The 19,299-nt window shown below is 37.5% G+C and overlaps 1 protein-coding gene across 13 annotated transcripts in view; it reads right to left on the bottom strand.

Annotated features, from left to right (window-relative positions):
• Positions 1 to 19,299, bottom strand: part of col13a1 (collagen, type XIII, alpha 1) — a 108,379-nt gene that overhangs the window by 14,709 nt on the left and 74,371 nt on the right. For 9 of the 13 annotated variants that reach the window (XM_083922896.1, XM_083922897.1, XM_083922889.1 and 6 more), the window contains 3 exons: positions 18,307 to 18,342; positions 12,082 to 12,168; positions 2,938 to 2,976 (listed from right to left, as the gene is read on the bottom strand). In XM_083922896.1, coding sequence (XP_083779022.1) covers positions 2,938 to 2,976; positions 12,082 to 12,168; positions 18,307 to 18,342 — 162 coding nt within the window. Of the gene's footprint in view, positions 1 to 2,698; positions 2,815 to 2,937; positions 2,977 to 11,088; positions 11,167 to 12,081; positions 12,169 to 18,306; positions 18,343 to 19,299 lie in introns of those variants that run through there. The other 4 variants (XM_083922898.1, XM_083922895.1, XM_083922891.1 and 1 more) reach the window with 4 other exon arrangements.

The following is a 19,299-nucleotide window of genomic DNA, read 5'->3' as shown; positions in this document are numbered from 1 at the left end:
CCGCCCTCTTTCAGCCACACACGGTGTTTGATTTCCTCATTCATTCAGTCAGCAGGCGAGTTTTGGCGTAGTATAGTTCCGTCTGTTTTTTCAGAAAATCATTGCAAAAATCAGATATTATGAGTTATATTAGGTGGCGACTATTTCACTACCATGGCATGTCCTTTTGATAGCGATCCCGTGGATGAAGGTGCAGCATTAGTGCGCAGAGAATTAAATATTGGTCGGGAGATGATTATCAAACTATTGATTATAGATGTTCTTGCATTTCCAGGCGGTACCGTTTCATATCACAGCAGATATTCTGTGTTGCGCTGCGTTTTTTTGCAAACGGGAGTTTTTGTATACAACGTATAAAAATCATTCAGTAGGCCTACATTAGAAGTTATATTAGGTGGTGAATATTTCCACGCGTGACTTTTTGATAACGATCCCGTGGATGAAGGTGACGCATTTAGCAAAGAGAATTAAATATTCGTCGGGAGATGATTATCAGACCGCGCATAGACGTCCTTAATATACTGCAGCCATAATTACAAAACGAATGAAATGGATCTTTTGAGCAAGTTGAAGGTATTTGACTTAGCGTTTCCTAAATATAATCCCAGTTTTTCCTGCAATTCATAGGTTCAAAAGTGTGTGCTTTTAACCGGGTTACCGGTATATAAACTACTCCTATAGGTGGAAACAACAGCCTTCTGATTCGGAATATCACCTATAATGCGAGGGGGTCCATTTCACGGCAGGGGAGATTGTGCCGATGTTTTACCTGTTTGAATACCTGTATGTTTTTATGTTTCATCTTAAGCTGCGCTTCTCCCCCGCGGGGTTGCACTTAAATGAAATAAACTAATAGGCTCCCACTCAAGCAGTTTCCCCTGTGATATTACTGTGATTGCAACAGGACTACATTTAAACTTATGCACTGACCCGAGCAGCAATGTTCTCCCGCAGGTCTCCCTCTCTTTTGCTGCTGCAGCGGTGTAAACCTTCTCAAACTCTCCATATGAGCGCATTAATATTTCCAATTCCAGTTGTAGCGTAGCGCTCCGCTTCCCCGTTGCCATGGTGACTCGTCGAATCAGGGCTCCATTGATGCTGTCTTTTTTTACTTGTGGTGCACGCGCTTAACTCCAACTTAACTACTCTGAGTTGATCAACCTGACGCAAATCTGCTGTTCTGAAACCGAAAACTCAGAGTTTCCTATCTCAGAGTAGATCAACTCAGAGTTCAGGGTTAAACTCAGAGTTTTTTGAACCTGCTTTGTGAAACAGGCCCCAGGTCTTGCTATAAGCACCACCATTAGAAGACCCAAACCAGTCAAAGCACTACACTAGCAGCCCCTAGTGAGGATGGTTATTAAACTCAACTGCAGTTAGATGGGACAGTCAATATGTATATGTATTTTTATATTAAATGTAACACATAGTAGATGATTACGATTTTATAGTTATTATTATTCTCAAAATATATGGTACATAGAAAGTGTTTTAATGTATTGCATACACAAGCGTATTACATTATGAGCAGGGAACAACACTGTTTCATTTACAAATCCATCTTTAATATGCCACCAGCTTATTTATCATTGTTTGAAGACTAAGAAATATGGAACATACAAAAAAGTGCATTCGTCTATTTTGCTCCACATATTTAGAAGAAGCTGCAGGACTTCCTTAAGTTAGAGAAATGAATATTCCTGGAATAGTTTAAGCTTCTGGTGAGCATCATTTTATTTAATGAATACTCTTATTATAATACTCTTATTTTTTTAATGTCTGAAATTTGCCATTCTATGATGTGCTGCTGTCCTTTTTGCCTCAATACTTCTATCACCACTGAATATATATATATATATATATATATATATATATATATATATATATATATATATATATACAGTATATAACTGTTATATGTTTTACCATTTGTTTATCTTGTGGTCGGTTGTGTCTATGTGTTCCATAAGATTGTTGGTATTATACTTTTTATTGTATCATTTATTTTGATAATGTGTCTCCATGTAAAAGAGAGCTGTGCTCTCAATTGGTTTTCCTTGTTTAAAAAAGGGTTATATATCTATCTATTATGTTATATTAAGAACAGCTATAACATTATCAGTTTCTACAGGATCTATACTAAACTTCATGTCATCTGTCCATTATTTGTCCAGACATGGTGCTCTGGGCTGACGGACCAACAATGCCATCCTTAGGATCTACAATTAATGGGACATACTCTGGTGACAGCCCTTAATCTGATCCTTCAAGTGTGCATCTTCATCGGTACAATATGAGCACATGACCAAAAATTCAAAGTGCAGACTTTAAAAACTTTCTTTCACTGTGTGAACATTTAGTACAACTGGAACTAGTATATATTATGCGGTTCTTGTACATGTTTGTTGACACTTGATCACAAAGAGGAGAATTCAGCTAAGACTTTCCAAATGCTTACACAATCTTTCCAGCCCCACAACTCAGTGCAGCATGGTCTATTACAACAAAACAACATAATACAATAAGTTAATAAGCATTATCCACTTCACATTATGCACAAATATCATGCATATGCTGCCACATTCTTATTTGTACTTATCCAATCCGATTATTAAAATAAAAAAAGAGCGCATAGATATAAAAATCCAATACATAAACACTGTCATACATGTTAAAATAAACAATCTGTACAAAAAGGTTGCCATGTAGTTTTTTTAGGATTTAATTTTGTTTTCCACGTATAACAGAATAGTGAAAAGTAAAAAAATAAATATCCTATGTACAATCACACAAGCCATTCCAAAGTTATCGTCACTGCAAGGAGAAAACAAAAGGCAACATATCACGTTAGTTCAAACCATGTTCATGGTGAAGTTAGCATATAGTATGTGAGCTGCTACAGTGATGAAAAACACACTGTCAAACTCTCCAACTTACTTTATTCCAACATCCTGGTACAGGTAATCCATCGTCTCCCTGGACGAAGAAAGAAGATAGAAGAAAGAAGAACAGATGTCAAGTGAAAAATAATGATCACTGCAGAGAGAAACAAGTCTTGCATGTCAGAAGCCACATCACATACAAAAGAAGCTCATAATTATATAAAGACAAACCGCCGTTGAAATTCAGTATTCTCTTTATAGAGTAGCAAAGTGGTAAGAGTTATTATTTAATCCATCCAACGTTCCGGAAGTTAAAGTCCTCTTCTACTTCAATTTACAAATCTACACTTTGAATTATTTTTCCAAGTTATGAGCTAATGGCTCCATCTTTCTGTAACCTATACAGACATTTGGTTTTGAAAACAAAATATTATATTGCATAGATACAGGATCGTAGTTGTGATCGTGGGCCTGGAGAACGTAATGTCCCCGGTAATAGAAATTTGAATTGTTGTTGGTTGAATTTAGTGCATATCTTAAGAGCAGGCGACATCATATAACATTACTGACAGATAACATTACTGACGGATAAAATGACTGACATATAAAATGACTGACAGATAACATTGCTGACAGACAACATTACTGACGGTTAACATTACTGACAGACAACATTACTGACAGAAAACATTACTGACGGATAACATTACTGACGGATAACAATGCTGACAGAAAACATTATTTACGGGTAAATATACTGACAGACAACATTACTGACATATAACATTACTGACAGATAAGATTACTGACAGACAACATTACTGACGGATAATATTACTGACATATAACAGTACGAAAACATTACAGACAGATAACATTACTGACGGATAAAATAACTGACAGATAGCATTACTGACGTAAAACATTACTGACAGATAACATTACTGAAGGATAACAGCACGACAACTTTACTGACAGATAACATTGCTGACAGAAAACATTATTTACGGATAAATATGCTGACAGAAAATATTACTAACATATAACATTACTGACGGATAACATTACTGACAGACAGCATTACTGACAGATAATATTACTGACAGAAAACATTACTGAGAGAAAACATTACTGACAGATAACATTACTAACGGATAAAATAACTGACGAATAACATTACTGACGGATAACATTACTGACGGATAACATTACTGAAGGATAACAGTACAACAACATTACTGACAGATAACATTACTGACAGAAAACATTATTACGGATAAATATGCTGACAGACAACATCACTGACATATAACATTACTGACTGATAAAATGACTAACAGACAATATTACGGATAGATAACATTACTGAAAGATAACATTACTACTGACAGACAACATTACTGACAGATAACATTACTGAAGGATAACAGTACGACAACATTACTGACAGATAACATTGCTGACAGAAAACATTATTTACGGATAAATATGCTGACAAACAATATAACATTACTGACAGACAGCATGACTGACAGATAATATTACTGACAGATAACATTACTGACAGAAAACATTGCTGACAGATAATATATTGACAGATAACATTGCTGACAGACAACATTACTGACGGATAAATATACTGACAGACATTATTACTGACAGAAAGAATTACTGACAAACAACATTACTGACAGAAAACATTACTGAGAGAAAACATTACTGACAGATAACATTACTGACGGATAAAATAACTGACAGATAACAATACTGACGGATAACATTACTGACGGATAACATTACTGAAGGATAACAGTATGACAACATTACTGACATATAACATTGCTGACAGACAACATCACTGACATATAACATTACTGAAGGATAACATTAAATAAAATCATAAGATAAAATGACTAACAGACAATATTACGGACAGATATTATTACTGAAAGATAACATTACTACTGACAGACAACATTACTGACAGACAACATTACTGATGGATAACATTACAACAACATTACTGACAGATAAAATTACTGACAGGTTACATTACTGACGGATAAGATTACACCAACATTACTGATAGATAACAATGCTGACAGACAACATTACTGACAGAAAACATTACTGACAGACTACATTACTGACAAATAATATTACTGACAGATAATATTACTGAAGGATAAAATTACTGATGGATAAAATTACTGACAGATAACATTGATGACGGATAACATTGCTGACAGATAATATATTGACAGATAACATTGCTGACAGACAACATTACTGACAGATAAATATACTGACAGACTACATTACTGACAGAAAGAATAACTGACAGACAACATTAGTGACAGATAACATTACTGACAGATAATATTACTGAAGGATAAAATTACTAATGGATAAAATTACTGACAGATAATATTACTGACGGATAACATTGCTGATAGAAAACATTACTGACGGACACAATTACTGACGGATAATATATTGACAGATAACATTGCTGACAGATAACATTACTGACACATAAATATACTGACAGACAACATTACTGACGGAAAGAATTACTGACAGACAACATTACAACAACATTACTGACAAATAACATTGCTGACCGAAAACATTACTGACGGATAAAATTACTGACAGATAACATTACTGACAGACATCATGACTGACAGATAATATTACTGACGGATAACATTACTGACGGATAATATTACTGACAGATAACATTGCTGACAGATAATATATTGACAGATAACCTTGCTGACAGACAACATTACTGACAGATAAATATACTGACAGACAACATTACTGACAGAAAACATTACTGAGAGAAAACATTACTGACAGATAACATTACTGACGGATAAAATAACTGACAGATAACATTACTGACGGATAACATTACTGACGGATAATATTACTGACGGATAACATTGCTGACGGATAAAATTACTGAAAGATAACATTATTGACGGATAACATTACTGACGGATAACATTACTGACGGATAACATTACTGACAGATAATATTACTGACGGATAACATTGCTGATAGAAAACATTACTGACGGATACAATTACTGACAGATAATATATTGACAGATAACATTGCTGACAGACAACATTACTGACAGATAAATACACTGACAGACAACATTACTGACGGAAAGAATTACTGACGCTAACATTAGTGACAGATAATATTACTGGCAAATAACAGTACAACAACATTACTGATAGACAACATTACTGAAAGAAAACATTACTGACGGATAACATTACTGACGGATAAAATGACTGACAGATAAAATGACTTACAGATAACATTACGGACAGATAACATTACTGACAGACAGCATTACTGACAGATAACATTGCTGACGGATAACATTACTGACAGAAAACATTACTGACGGATAACATTACTGACGGATAACAATGCTGACAGAAAACATTATTTACGGGTAAATATACTGACAGACAACATTACTGACATATAACATTACTGACAGATAAGATTACTGACAGACAACATTACTGACGGATAATATTACTGACATATAACAGTACGAAAACATTACTGACAGATAACATTACTGACGGATAAAATAACTAATTTTATCCTTCAGTAATATTATCTGACAGATAACATTGCTGATAGAAAACATTACTGACGGATGCAATTACTGACAGATAATATATTGAGAGATAACATTGCTGACAGACAACATTACTGACAGATAAATATACTGACAGACAACATTAATGACAGAAAGAATTACTGACAGACAACATTACTGACAGATAACATAACTGACAGATGACATTACTGAGAGATAATATTACTGACAGACAACATTACTGATAAACGACATTACTGTAGGACAACATTACTGAGGGACTCGTCATTATACGCTATGCTACACTGTGCTTTCAACTGTAGCTCATTCTCTGCCAATATTGCATGCTAAGAGCAACTATGCCGGTAGTAGAATTAAAGTCCACAAACACAGGACTTTAATCCAGGGGACTGGTGTTTGTATCATTTGTGAAACAAGTTATGTTAATGTAACTGCATTTGGTTATTTACGTTGATTACGTTGATTACGCAATTTCCGTACATAATTGATGTCATAAACATCCTTTTTTTAAACCAAACAACAATGTTTTTCCTAAACATGACCGCCTATTTTTGTTGGCTTTGTTTGGATTCACAAAATCACATGAGTGAAAGGGGTCCTGAAAGCTTCAGAATGTGAGGAGTTGTGTATGAGAATGTTCTGTAAAATGACATATGATAAGCTTGGAATGTGTTATATGTCACACAAAATGTATACTTTCCCATAAGATTACCCTGTTTTATGAGCAGATACAGTGTCTGATACCAAATGCACGCAGGTCCTTGGACTTGGCATTGAAACTGTTAAATTAGTTCTTTTGTCCATTCATCTGTCCTTCACAGATTGTTTAGTTTTTATTACAAAAAAAACTGTAGCACATTTTGCCCTAGTTCTTTTTTTTCAAAGGTTAGTTTTAATGTAGTTTATCTTGTTTTTGTCATAAATAAAAGGTAATCAACAAATGTTTTTCAGTTTTCATGGACAAGACAAACATTGTGTAGCATACTCTGCTAATGGATCATTGTACACCCGATAACACATTCATCTACTTAAATCTGTTGAGATTTTGGGTCAATACAGGATGAATTTGGTGACTATGGCACTATTTGCTACAACCATGGTATATAGCCATTTGTCACAACAATTTACAGAATAAAGAACTAGATTTTACAGATCTAGTCTCAAAATATCAAAATATCCAGAAGAGCACCGTCTTACTATGTTAAGGAACACGAAGGGTATCATTAAAATAAACCTTTGCAGTCGTTTAAATTACTTCCAGAACTAGAGGATCCACCAACTTCACAACTCTATCACATTTTACACTAAGAATTCATAATTTTCAATATAAATACAATCAACAAATGAGATCATAATCAAAAGGATTTGCAGTCTCTATTTCCAAGATCTTTACATTGTTGGATATGGCAGTAAATTTGGAAAGAGAGATAGCCTCATGACACAACAGTGGTGCTTTAGTGCACACAGCAGAAGGATGGCACTGTTGTTACAGTGCTAGCTGAAGCTTTCACTTCCTCAGAAAGGCAAATTGTGAAAAGAATATTACCCCCAAAAGGAAAATCACTCTTAATATGTTCATTCTATGTCCACCCCAAACGGTGCCTGCAAATGACATTTTAAGAGAAAAAAGTGTCAATAACAGGCTGTTAGTTTTGTGAAATAGAGACTGCAAATATTTTGCATCATGCCAACTATCCACACTTACATTCATAAAGACATGTAAATGTGTATGACATAGCCTTACCTGTGAAGATAGAGCTCAGTAATTAGCAAGACCTATATCATTAATCCTTTCCCCATTAACAGAGTGATGAACCCTGATCAAACTACCTTCCACCTCGAGTTCATTAGCCTTGCTAAGCCGGACTAAATGTTGTAAACTCAGTTTGGGTGTTCAATTCAATTCAATTCAATTCAAAAAACTTTATTTGTCCCCGGGGGGCAATTCAGGGGAAATCCAGTGATTGAATTGGCGTTATCAGTTGTTAATCATTACCATAGAAATAAGGCGGTATGACCCTACTCTGCCTCCTAGTTGGTTTAGTAGGTCCTTTTCATCTAATCTAATGGTAAGCTGGATCACCCACCTGTGTCGCTCTAAACTGTTCGACCACAGTGCTGAAAGATCTTAGCATGGAGAGTGACGGCAGGGAGTGTTAAAAGACTGAAAACTCTGCATAAGGAGGAATTTTTTTTTCAACATGTTCAATGAAGATTAATTTAGAAAAAAAAAGGTTGTGATGTTGGATGGGTCAGACACACACACAGGACTTTAACCTGGGAGACCGCTGTTCATGCCCTGTGTGAAACTGTAAGTCAACAGTGTTTTTTTTAAATGTAGGATTAAGTTAATACATAACGTTTTTCATGTAACATTATTAACTAACGCCAAAATCATTAGTATTTTAACCCAAACCCATCATTCTTAAACCTAACTAAGTAACGTTAGTGTCGTTTGAAGTCATAACAGCACTCCCAAAGCCTTTAAAAATTACAATGATTGCAGAAATATAGCACTAATAGTTCCTTGAAAACTGTTGGAAACAGATTTTGGAATTTAAGAATAAAAGATTTTAAGATTATTTTTTGGGTCTTTTTGTGCTTTTGTTTGTTGGACAACTGAACTATACTTAGAAGTGATGGAATAAACTTGTGGGATGGCTTTGTTAGGCTAAAGGTCTACAAAGAAAAAAAACATGCTGCAATGATGCTTTCTATGCTAATGCCAGGACTCTGGCTCTCTTTGAACAAATAAATTCATCAAGTTCTTTCTTGTTGCCACCTGTGGTATTCTGATGCCTTGAAGATGGAAAAAATGGTGCTCCATGCAAGAACGGTGTAGGAAACAAGGGGTTATGATAAAAAGACTCTCATATACTTTAACAACAATTTAAAAGCTTGAAATGTAAGATTATATTTAGTTATGTAATTTAATTGGTGATTAGTCACATATATCTGCATGTGAGGTTTGCATAGAAGGTTTTAGTAGTTGTGATAGAAAGGTTGAGTTATATCCAGGGGCGTTTCTAGGTTTCTGAAACATCAGGGGCTTAGCCCAGAGGGAAATGGAAAATGGCACATTTTTTGTATGCTTTATTGCGCAACCAATTTTTTTTCGTAAGGATTTACCTAAATAAACAAATATGTAGTTTATTAAAGCTTTAAATAACTCCCTGACTTCTGTGCTGCTTATCCCCAGACATTTAAAGTTCCATTCAAGTTATTTCAGAGTAAAATGAATACAAATGAGGCAGACCTTACATTATCTATATGGATCTGACTGGGGATAGGATAGGTCAATTCATTTGAGGTGGTAAACAGTCTATGTTTAAATGTTTATTTTCTTGCCAGAAGCACTATCTAGTAGGGCTAGGCTACTTTATTTTGACATGCCCCTGAAACCCCCATGTCTCTTTCTAGTGTAAAGCCCAAGGGACATCCAATGAGTAAGCATTCTAACTGCAGACAAAGTTCATGATGTACATTTACATAACATTATATATATTTACATTATATACATTTAACACAAGTAAGGTTTTCAAAACATTTACAAAAATACAGACCTATAATAAAGATGTTGTGAAATCTGCTTGTGCTCATGACTAACCTGTTGTAAACAATGAGACGGGCTGCTGAAGTGTACTGACGTGTCAAGGGCCGTTGAAAAGTAGATTTTTTTTTTTGGCTTGTGACGCCACTGGTTATATTTGTTTTCAGAGGAAAGGCTTAGTCACAAGGACGTACTCACACTGTCCTTCCGCACCGCGACCCGGGCTTTAGGGTACTTGTCCCCCCTCCCTCTCCCCCCCGCGCCCCAGCCCCGTTTGTACTCACACTGCCAGGGCCGGCCAATGCTTCTTGCTGTCCATACACCATCACGTCGAAACACGTCACAGGCTTTGATCGCGTGTGTGTGGCTTTGTTTACAAATCTTTCCACAGACCTCAGAGTTTTTGTGCGTCTTGTCGACTGTTTTTGAATATTTTCATCCGAACAAATCTGCACTAAACACTCCACCTCCGCATCACATCAACGTGAACCTTTCACCGCCATTGTTGTTGTTGTTAAATGTCCGCGCATGGTCCGTCCTTCTATTTACGTGTCCGAACAGGCGGACATAACGCTACTGCCGTAGGGCTCGTGCTCGTGCTCGTACACGTGCGCACGCTCATGCTCGTACATGTGCAAAGGCTCCGCTAAAGCCACCTCTTTCAAGCGGGCCGTGGACGGCCCGCTGGCCGCAGTTATGCGCGGAACGGGTGCACTCACACTGCTTAAAGGTACTAAGCTTTAGCTGAAAAAACGGTTTTGGCCCCGCCTAGAAGGACAGTGTGAGTACGCCCTTAGAGACAGAGCAACAGGAGGTTTTTACTCTGTCATCACTCATCATTCTGAGTCAGCTGCAATAAGTAGATTTAAATGTCCATGCACACGTGCAGGTTTTTGTGAATTTACATTGCAACATTTGAGTGGCCATAGTCCGGAGTGTGGTTAGGGATAGCTAGAGTCATGCTGGGGAAAATGAAGGGAAAGAAAGAACACCATACCACAGGGCAAGGGGCATCCAGCCCGTCCAGGCCTGGCAAGCCCGGTTCACCTTTCTCCCCTTTAAAGCCTCGGAAACCCTGTTTGTGAAATCAACCATTTAAAAACCAGTTTTGCAGCTCATGTGTGGAAGAGAAGTGTTTGTCTTCCACTACTCAACAGCAAGAAGATCTCGGCTTCTTTCCACTGGGTGACTGGATGCAGGTTTCCTAAACATGCAGGGAACCTGTGACTGACAGGAACAGGGCTCACTGAGATAACTTGAAAAGGTCTATAAAGCTTTCAGATGGAGAATGGGATGACACATTGTTTGTAAGTAGAGCTTAGTTCTCTACAGAGCCAGTTGAGGTGGTGCAGGCATGTGCTCAGGATGCCACCTGTATATGGCACGTTTCAAAGTTGCAGAATTCTAGTTCTGATTGTCTCCAACCTGTCCCATATTAGGCACTTTAAGCAGCGGCAGTTGAAGGGACAGCTTTGGCGTTCCAGAACAGTTTGCCGTTGTAAACAGTACGGAAAACCAGTCGTTCTCCCGTGGTAGTAGACAGTCTGTCCCTTCAACCAGCGCTGCTTAAAGTCCCTATTCAGGGTTGCAAGGCTGCAGGATGAAGGCTGAAATGCTTTGATATGTGTTGATACTCATGAGCAGTGGCTGCCTGGTTCCTGTCTGTCTCATACCTGAAAAAAGAGGATCCTCAGGCGAAGTGGTGGTCTCTGGTCCATCCATATAATTTTTCACCTGTACAGCTTTCATGAAATATTTTTAATGGATCAAAACATCCAATTTAGGATCTCTTCAATTCAATCATGTATCTCCCCATAACTCTCACAGGCTGCAGTGGACACTCGGACCAAACCCTCCCTGAGGTTGATTAGAACCATTGAAAACCAGAGCCAAAAGGAAGCGGACTACTGAATACAAATCATATTATGTCGTATTCTAACTGGTGCTCCTTCCTTTTGCCTCTTTGTTACACATCGAGCTACTGACATACCAACGGACAGGGGGCATCTAATCCAGGTGCTCCTTGGTCTCCCTTATCCCCTTTGGCCCCCCTGTTGCCTTTCTTGCCCCTCTCTCCCTGCAAACAACAGTGTATTAAAAGACAAACTTTAGTCCTCCCTCAGTAAGCCACACGTGAAGCAAATGTTTGGTGTTTGTAATATTTCATGTCAGGTATTCTTACATGTTATTTAGACAACATGAGCTTCTCTTAGTTCACTAATGTGTTGGTGTGTCTGTTGCTATTTACAAAGGACAATAGGATTTTAGAAAGTACATTTAGAGGAAAGGGAAGGTGAGTCGAGGGAGTTAGGGAAGGGAAATTTAAGCCAGTGCAGTTGGTGAGCAGGGTTCAGGTTTCTTCGACTAACATCAAGATACAGTAAAACTAGGTTTCGGAAGACTCATGAGTGAGAAGGCCTTTACACGTACATGTTTTCATGGTGATGAACTAAAAAAGTTATATAAAAATGAGCAAAGGGTAATGTCCAAAACTAAGAAGATAAGAGGAGTGGTGGATGGACCATGTTAGGTGACTGACTGGTGGACAAAACTAAAAAAGTCAGATATTCAAGAATGTGAAGACCTACATATAAACTTTGAGAACCAGCAGTTAAAGGTCCCATTGAGCATTGTGCTAAAATGACCAGGGTAGATTGATGGGTTTTGACATGGACTGCTGTTCATTTGTTTTGTTTTCTACCAACACATTAAATAATTTTATGTTGTTGTTTTTCTGATGCTGATTTGGTCATTTTCAAAGGCAGACTGGTGCTCGGCCTCTCTGAAAGAGTCCTGAGCTCTCAGGAGAGTATCATTTGAGAAATTTAGGAAGAGCTCTAAAATATCCTAACTTTTGGAGCCACTGTTTTTTGCTGTATGAAAGTATATTTGTGTTCCTGAAATAATCTAGTAATTTATATGCACATCATAGTTGTGTCTATTAAAAACAATTTGAACAGTAAAGTTAACTCTGGAATCTTTGATTGCAATTTCAGAACCCATCCGTCTCATGATGATTGAAACTCTGTGGACAACGGCTAATATTTCAGGCTTTCCAGTGTAGCCAGCAGAAAGCCGGGTCAAGACTTCCTCTTCTTAGCGGCGGTCATTGTTTATGATCCGATTAGCAACTTGAGACGTGAGAATGGAGTTGGAGTTGAGCGACCGTATAAACAGACATCTGCATATGAATGAAGATAAATAATAACAAAAAGCTAATGAAAATCATCATCAGAAAACAGATGGTGGGTTTTTTGACTGCATTTCGACTGATACATTGGACTGTTTACCTGCATGAAGAATGCTGCAGCATTCGCAAACATAAATCAATATTTTTTACTTTTAATCATCATAAGTCCGCTAATGTCATAGTTGCGATGTTGTTGTTTTTAATATTCATAGTCTTGCTCCTCTGTTTTATGAACCTGTTACTTTAAATTGTTTTGTGTCCTTAGTTCTCCAAACATGTCACAAGTGAACTTCGGAATCTCCCTAAATTAACTGGGTATTTAAATATGGGTCCAGAAGGCCTTGAGCAAACTTCATCCCTGCGCAAACAACTGGACGGTGCCCGTGCGTCTGCCCACTTCTACAGCACATGGAAATCTGTGTATTAAATAGCCTGCAGAACCTCAAGACATTGTCAGATTCTGAAACCAGCTTGGTGAATGACTCTACTCAGCCAAATAGTATTGCTTGACTCTGTCTGTTTGATTGTCGGCCAATTTGTTGGCCTGTATAATTGTTGACTAAACTTGTTCCATATTAAATTACTTAAAACTTAGTCTACTGTATTCCTTTATTTCTCACCAGGAAAATATACACTAATTTCCACCACAATGGTGTCAGAGTGCAATCAGTGTAGTGTTTTAAGTTTGGAGCACTTGATACAACAACTATGCAGATTACAGGGTATAAGTGGACCATTTCCTGATCATATTATCAACACCTGCTCACCAATATCAGAGGCTGTAGGGGATCAGATAAAGAAAAGACAACATTATGTAGGCTAAAGGGAATACACAATAATAATAACAATAATATGCAGCCTGACCGCAATGTCCTCCCAGTGCTGTTTTAGCATCAACTACACAACTGGAGTCTCATGGCTTACACCTTCTTCAGGTTTAAGGCTTCCGTCTGAAATGGCTGAAATGCAAAGCCCAGCTGTGAGTGCTGGTAGTAGCAGAGGCTCACATTCAGAGGGGAGAGGTTCGTGCAGTCACTGTATGTGACATAACATGTTTTTATGCAGTCTTGCTATTCTTTGAATGGTATTGGTATTTGAGTGTTTTGAAGCCCATTGCATGACCTTTTAGTAATTTGGAAATCGTGCAATGATTAGAAATATGGCACAATAAATATTGGCAGCTGTTTTTAAAGACACTGGTGGTTACATGTTGAAATGTTCGGGCTGTTTGGAATCTCACCTAACTTTAACCAAATTAAAAGAGCACTGCTTGCCAATTCAGGGGATGGGTCGGGGTTGGAGGGACTACATGGAAGCTTGCAAGGAGGGAGAACTGTTAAGTGGGAGTAGGACATGTAAAGACGAGATGTAAGAGGAGGAGGATTAACCCAGGACTACATTAGAATGCAGGAGGAGGAGGAGGAGCAGGAGGCCAAGGTTTGTGAGAGGGAGAGGGCAACCCCGGCAATAAATAGAGCAACGGGCCACAGAGCAAGGTGGAGGGAAGGAAAAGGGGATAGGAAGACCTGCGGAAACAAAGGAAGACAGGACAAAGAGTAAAAACACCAACACTATCCCATAGCTTTGTCTTCAACACCTTCAACTGGACAGTCCCATTCAGATGTTTTTATTCTTGTTTCTGTAGCTGTACATTCAAATGAAATTGACAGGAGACCAGTTGAATGTGCTGAGAGAGCTTATGAAATGTGAAGACTTTAAAGATGGGAATGGAAATATTAAGATTCACAGGTTAATGGGAAGGAAACAGAAACATTCTCTTAGAGGAAGGGTATGTGGACATTAAAAACAGATTATATGATACAGTGCAACCTGGAGGTGAAATACTGTTTTGCACAGTATCACTTTGCAGGGCTGTTTTGATATTCAGTGCCAATGAAATGAATTGTTCTATATTATGGAAGGCAGGCCTATTTGCTTTATTTCTGAAGGTAAGAAAATAGATATCAGTCTCATTTTTGTGTGTCAAGTACAGAGGTGGAGTCGGGTTGTGGTTAGCCTGGCTTAGCTTCTAGACCCTCTCTCTCAACTCAAGTGAACTCTAATACATTTTTCCCAGGTGCTGATTGAGTTAAGCTAGACTGGGAACCAGAAGACCTGTTTTATTTGCTGAAAAGATGTTTTGTCCGTCACGCTGAAGTTTGTTCGAGTGTTCATTTTTCTGATAATCTTGGTTTTAATTAGGGATGAGCGAGTTCAGCATTATCTATATCTGTATCCTGTTACCATGTGAATTATCCATATCTGTATCTGTACTCGGGGTGGGTGAGGCCTAACCCAGAAGTGGGTGGGATTTAACCAGGGAGTGGGTTGCATTGTCTTGAAATGGCCAGGGCTTTAACCAGTATGTTATTTTAAGCATGCAAATGATATGATTGATCAGAAATAGTTCTATTTATTGCTGATTTTCCAGGACAGCATCAGCATTGAGCTTCAGATCAATGGTTTTGATCACGATAGCAAACAAACTATTACAGAACAAGTTTACAACAATGAATACAACATACTCAAGAATTTTTTTTTTACTTTTAATTTTTTTATGATCACTGCAGTGTAGACCAATGTGTGGCACAGCGCCACAGAATCAACACCAAACACCATAAATTGATTCCCCGTTTGTTTGTTTTTTCAACGCGATTTCCGTTCATTCATCTCCACATAGCACTCTTTGTTGCTTTCATTTTCAAACACACACACAAACACACAAAAGCACACACACACACACACACACACACACACAGACAGGTTGGCGCAATTGTCAGTGGGGGTACTTTATCAAGAAGACCTGCACTCGCCAGTTTTCAACCAACCCAACTACAACTCGGACCACAAGTATTAATATTAAAATATAAGGCTATTTATTTAAGTTTATGTGAGACTGCTAAACAACCTGTTTTTGGCTAATTCACACAAAAAAGATATATTTGCAATCGAGCAGCACTGTGGCCAGCAGTGTGCTCATGTAAACACAATATCCTGAATATCATTTTAAGCCTCATAAACTGGATATGCATGTCCATGTAAATGCACTCAATTGTGAATGTGCAGAGATCTCAGCTTCTGAAAATATGCTGATATTCCTTTAAAAAAGATGTCTATTCCAAACTATGAAAACAGGCGAAGCCTTACTTTCTTTGTTTTTTAATTCACTTATTGGTTATGTTTTTTAAACAAATATATGTTCAGTTTAACATTTAGAAAAGAAAAGGAAATGTGCACTGTTTTGCAGTTTATACCTCCGAAATAATCATTATTTCATTTGAAAAAAAGAGAATAGCCGATCAGTTTTGGTTAAAAACATCATATTGTGAACTCAGTATCGTGAATCAAATCCAATCGTGAGTTCAGTCAGTGTATCCTTGCATTCCTTCTGATCAGTCTCATGAAATTGTGTTAAGTAATAGCGTTTTTGGTCCAGCTGCAGTATCGTTTTTTCCTCTTTTTGTCAGGCACCTAAGATATATACGATAATAAAGCAAAAGTAAAGACAAAGGTGTCTGTCTGAGCCTCCCAAATCCAGACCAGGTGTCTGGCAAAAAAAGGTGTCCATACGGCCCTGCACCACACATTGCTACCTGGTCTGTGGGAAACACTGAACTGAGATTTTTCTTGGTTCTTTTTTATTTCCACACCGGGTGTATGTGTGTGTGTTTGTGTGTGCAGCTTAATTCATTTGTAATATTTATACCACTACTACCTTTATTTTTATGAAATCCAGCAAGAAAGTGTCAGACACTCAAAAAAAGAAAACGAATTTCGGACACGATACTCGAGTATCCGGCTCATCTCTAGTTTTAATCAGTTATTTGATGCTATAAAAACGGGCTGAAATTTCATGGTAGACAGCTGTGATTGTATGGACTTCCATGATGTGACTCTACTGCCTGATCTCTACTGCGCAGACAAAATTACAACAAAGCAGCGCCTGTATCCAGGATATTTTGGCTTCACTTTTGTACAGTAGGAGTATGTGGAGATGCGTAGTCAATCTTTATATACAATCTATGTTTCAGACACAATGCAACAAAAGTACCACTGTGCTCTGAAACCCTTTGTTTTCAGTGGTTTGGTGAGCTTGTACTGCGCTGTGACGAATACCTGCATGGCCAGTACAAACAAGGCAGTCATTCAGGCACAGAAGGGAGAATGGAGGACAAACTAATATTGTGTGTCTGAATTCCCTAAACTGTGCCTATTTTTTCTGTCCTGTTTTGTCTGAAAGGGCCTTTACACATACTGATTTGATCAATTGTAAAAAAATATTGGTTATAGATGCTTTAGCACACAGACATGAGACTGATATCATCTCTCAATTTCAATTTTAAACTGAATCGTTATTATGATGTCATGTAAAATAATAAAACAGGAGAACTGTTTGAAGCAAACAAAGCTGTCTGCAAGGTCAATTAACAACATTAATGTTTTTTGTTTTTGTTTTCATTTTCAAAATCATGTCTGGATTGTTGTCAAGAATTATTCAGGTCACTTATTCTGTTCAAGTTTATTCTGATGTGCATCCATGGTCATTAAAACAGAGCCACTGCAAAACACATACATTTGCCTCAGAAGGGCAAAGGACATCTTGACATGAATTATTCAGGATCATTTTTAGAAAAAAAGATCAAAGTAAACTGTTAGACTCATCTGGCTTTCCTTTCATGCTAGATATAAAAGAGAAAATCCAATGGATTGATATTCAGCACTTTAAATCTCATCTCATACTTGAGAGCGTCTTTGAAGTCACCACAACTCTGCTCAGGAGGCCTTATATGGCCCCACAAAGCAGTTGCAACAATAAAGGTTTAATAATGATATAGATGCAAATATCAGCCTGACCTGTTTTAATGATTTTAGTTCAGTTTAAGAAAGCAATAGGTAAATGCATAGAAGTGACCTTTGTGTGTATTGCACAAATAAAATCAAAAGTCCATTAGTCCATTAGCCAGAATCATGTCCTTGGTTCTACTATCTTTAAAACTGACAAAAAAATGATGGGTGGTAGCTTACCCGGTTTCCTTTGAGCCCTTGTGGTCCTACTAAACCCTGCAAAAAGAGATGCGAAATAACATTAGTGGCTATGCATATTGGTCTCACTTAAATATGCTTGTTTACCATCTTAGACCATGTTCAAACTAGCATTGTCACAAAATGCAGTGCCCTCATTCATTTACCTTGTTCAGGTAGAACTATACAGGTTGGTCAGAAAGAAAGTTAAAGATAATGTTCTTAAAATTAGATTGTTGTAAACTCATTCTAAGCTCCTATTCAACTATTCACAAAAAAAGGTGTATTTCAGTTTAAATTTATTTTCATATATTTTTATTGTGCAAAATTAAAGGAATGTCAATCAAACTGGTGTTGAGTCCAAGCCCCCACCACAGAGATTTCCTGGTTGATCCAACAAGGAAGTGCCAAAAATGTCAATTCTCCGAGTGTCCAGTAGGGGCAGGTTTCATAATGTAGCAATTTCTCATTGACCCCCATGTTACACAGGCCGTTTTTACAGCAGAATTAAACCTACTTAAGGCCTGGGACAAAAAAAAACATTATAGTCTGTATGTTTAAGTCAACTCTCCATGAAAACACTGAGGGGGGGCTAGTTTTTATTTTATTGGAAGATAAAGTTTATGAATAATTAGGGGCACAGGTATACATCACCCAGATGGGCGTAAGAGGAAATGAGGCGGAGTCAAAGTCTGACAAGATGGCGACTCCCGTAGGAAAAGTAAGATTGGATCAAGTTAAGAGAACTGACCTCGACGGGTTTGCTACATCCATTTTTTATACAGTCTATAGTTGTTTTGAGTAGCTTACGGCTCTGAAAACTGAAGTCAATGTGGAAGTGCCTTAAAGCTGCATTCTCTCTAATGTCCTGGAGGGGGCAAATACACCGACTCCAAAAACAAGTGTTATTATCATTGAAGTCAATGAAAAAATTTGCCTATTTCTCGCTTTTTTTATTACCTCAGTAAATATTTTATAGATATGATTTAGGGTGGG

This window comes from Echiichthys vipera, assembly GCF_963691815.1.
Source record: "Echiichthys vipera genome assembly, chromosome: 11".
NCBI classification, from domain to species: Eukaryota; Metazoa; Chordata; class Actinopteri; order Perciformes; family Trachinidae; genus Echiichthys; species Echiichthys vipera.
The sequence above is the reverse complement of the archived record's forward strand: the minus strand, read 5'-3'. Positions and strand labels throughout refer to the sequence as shown.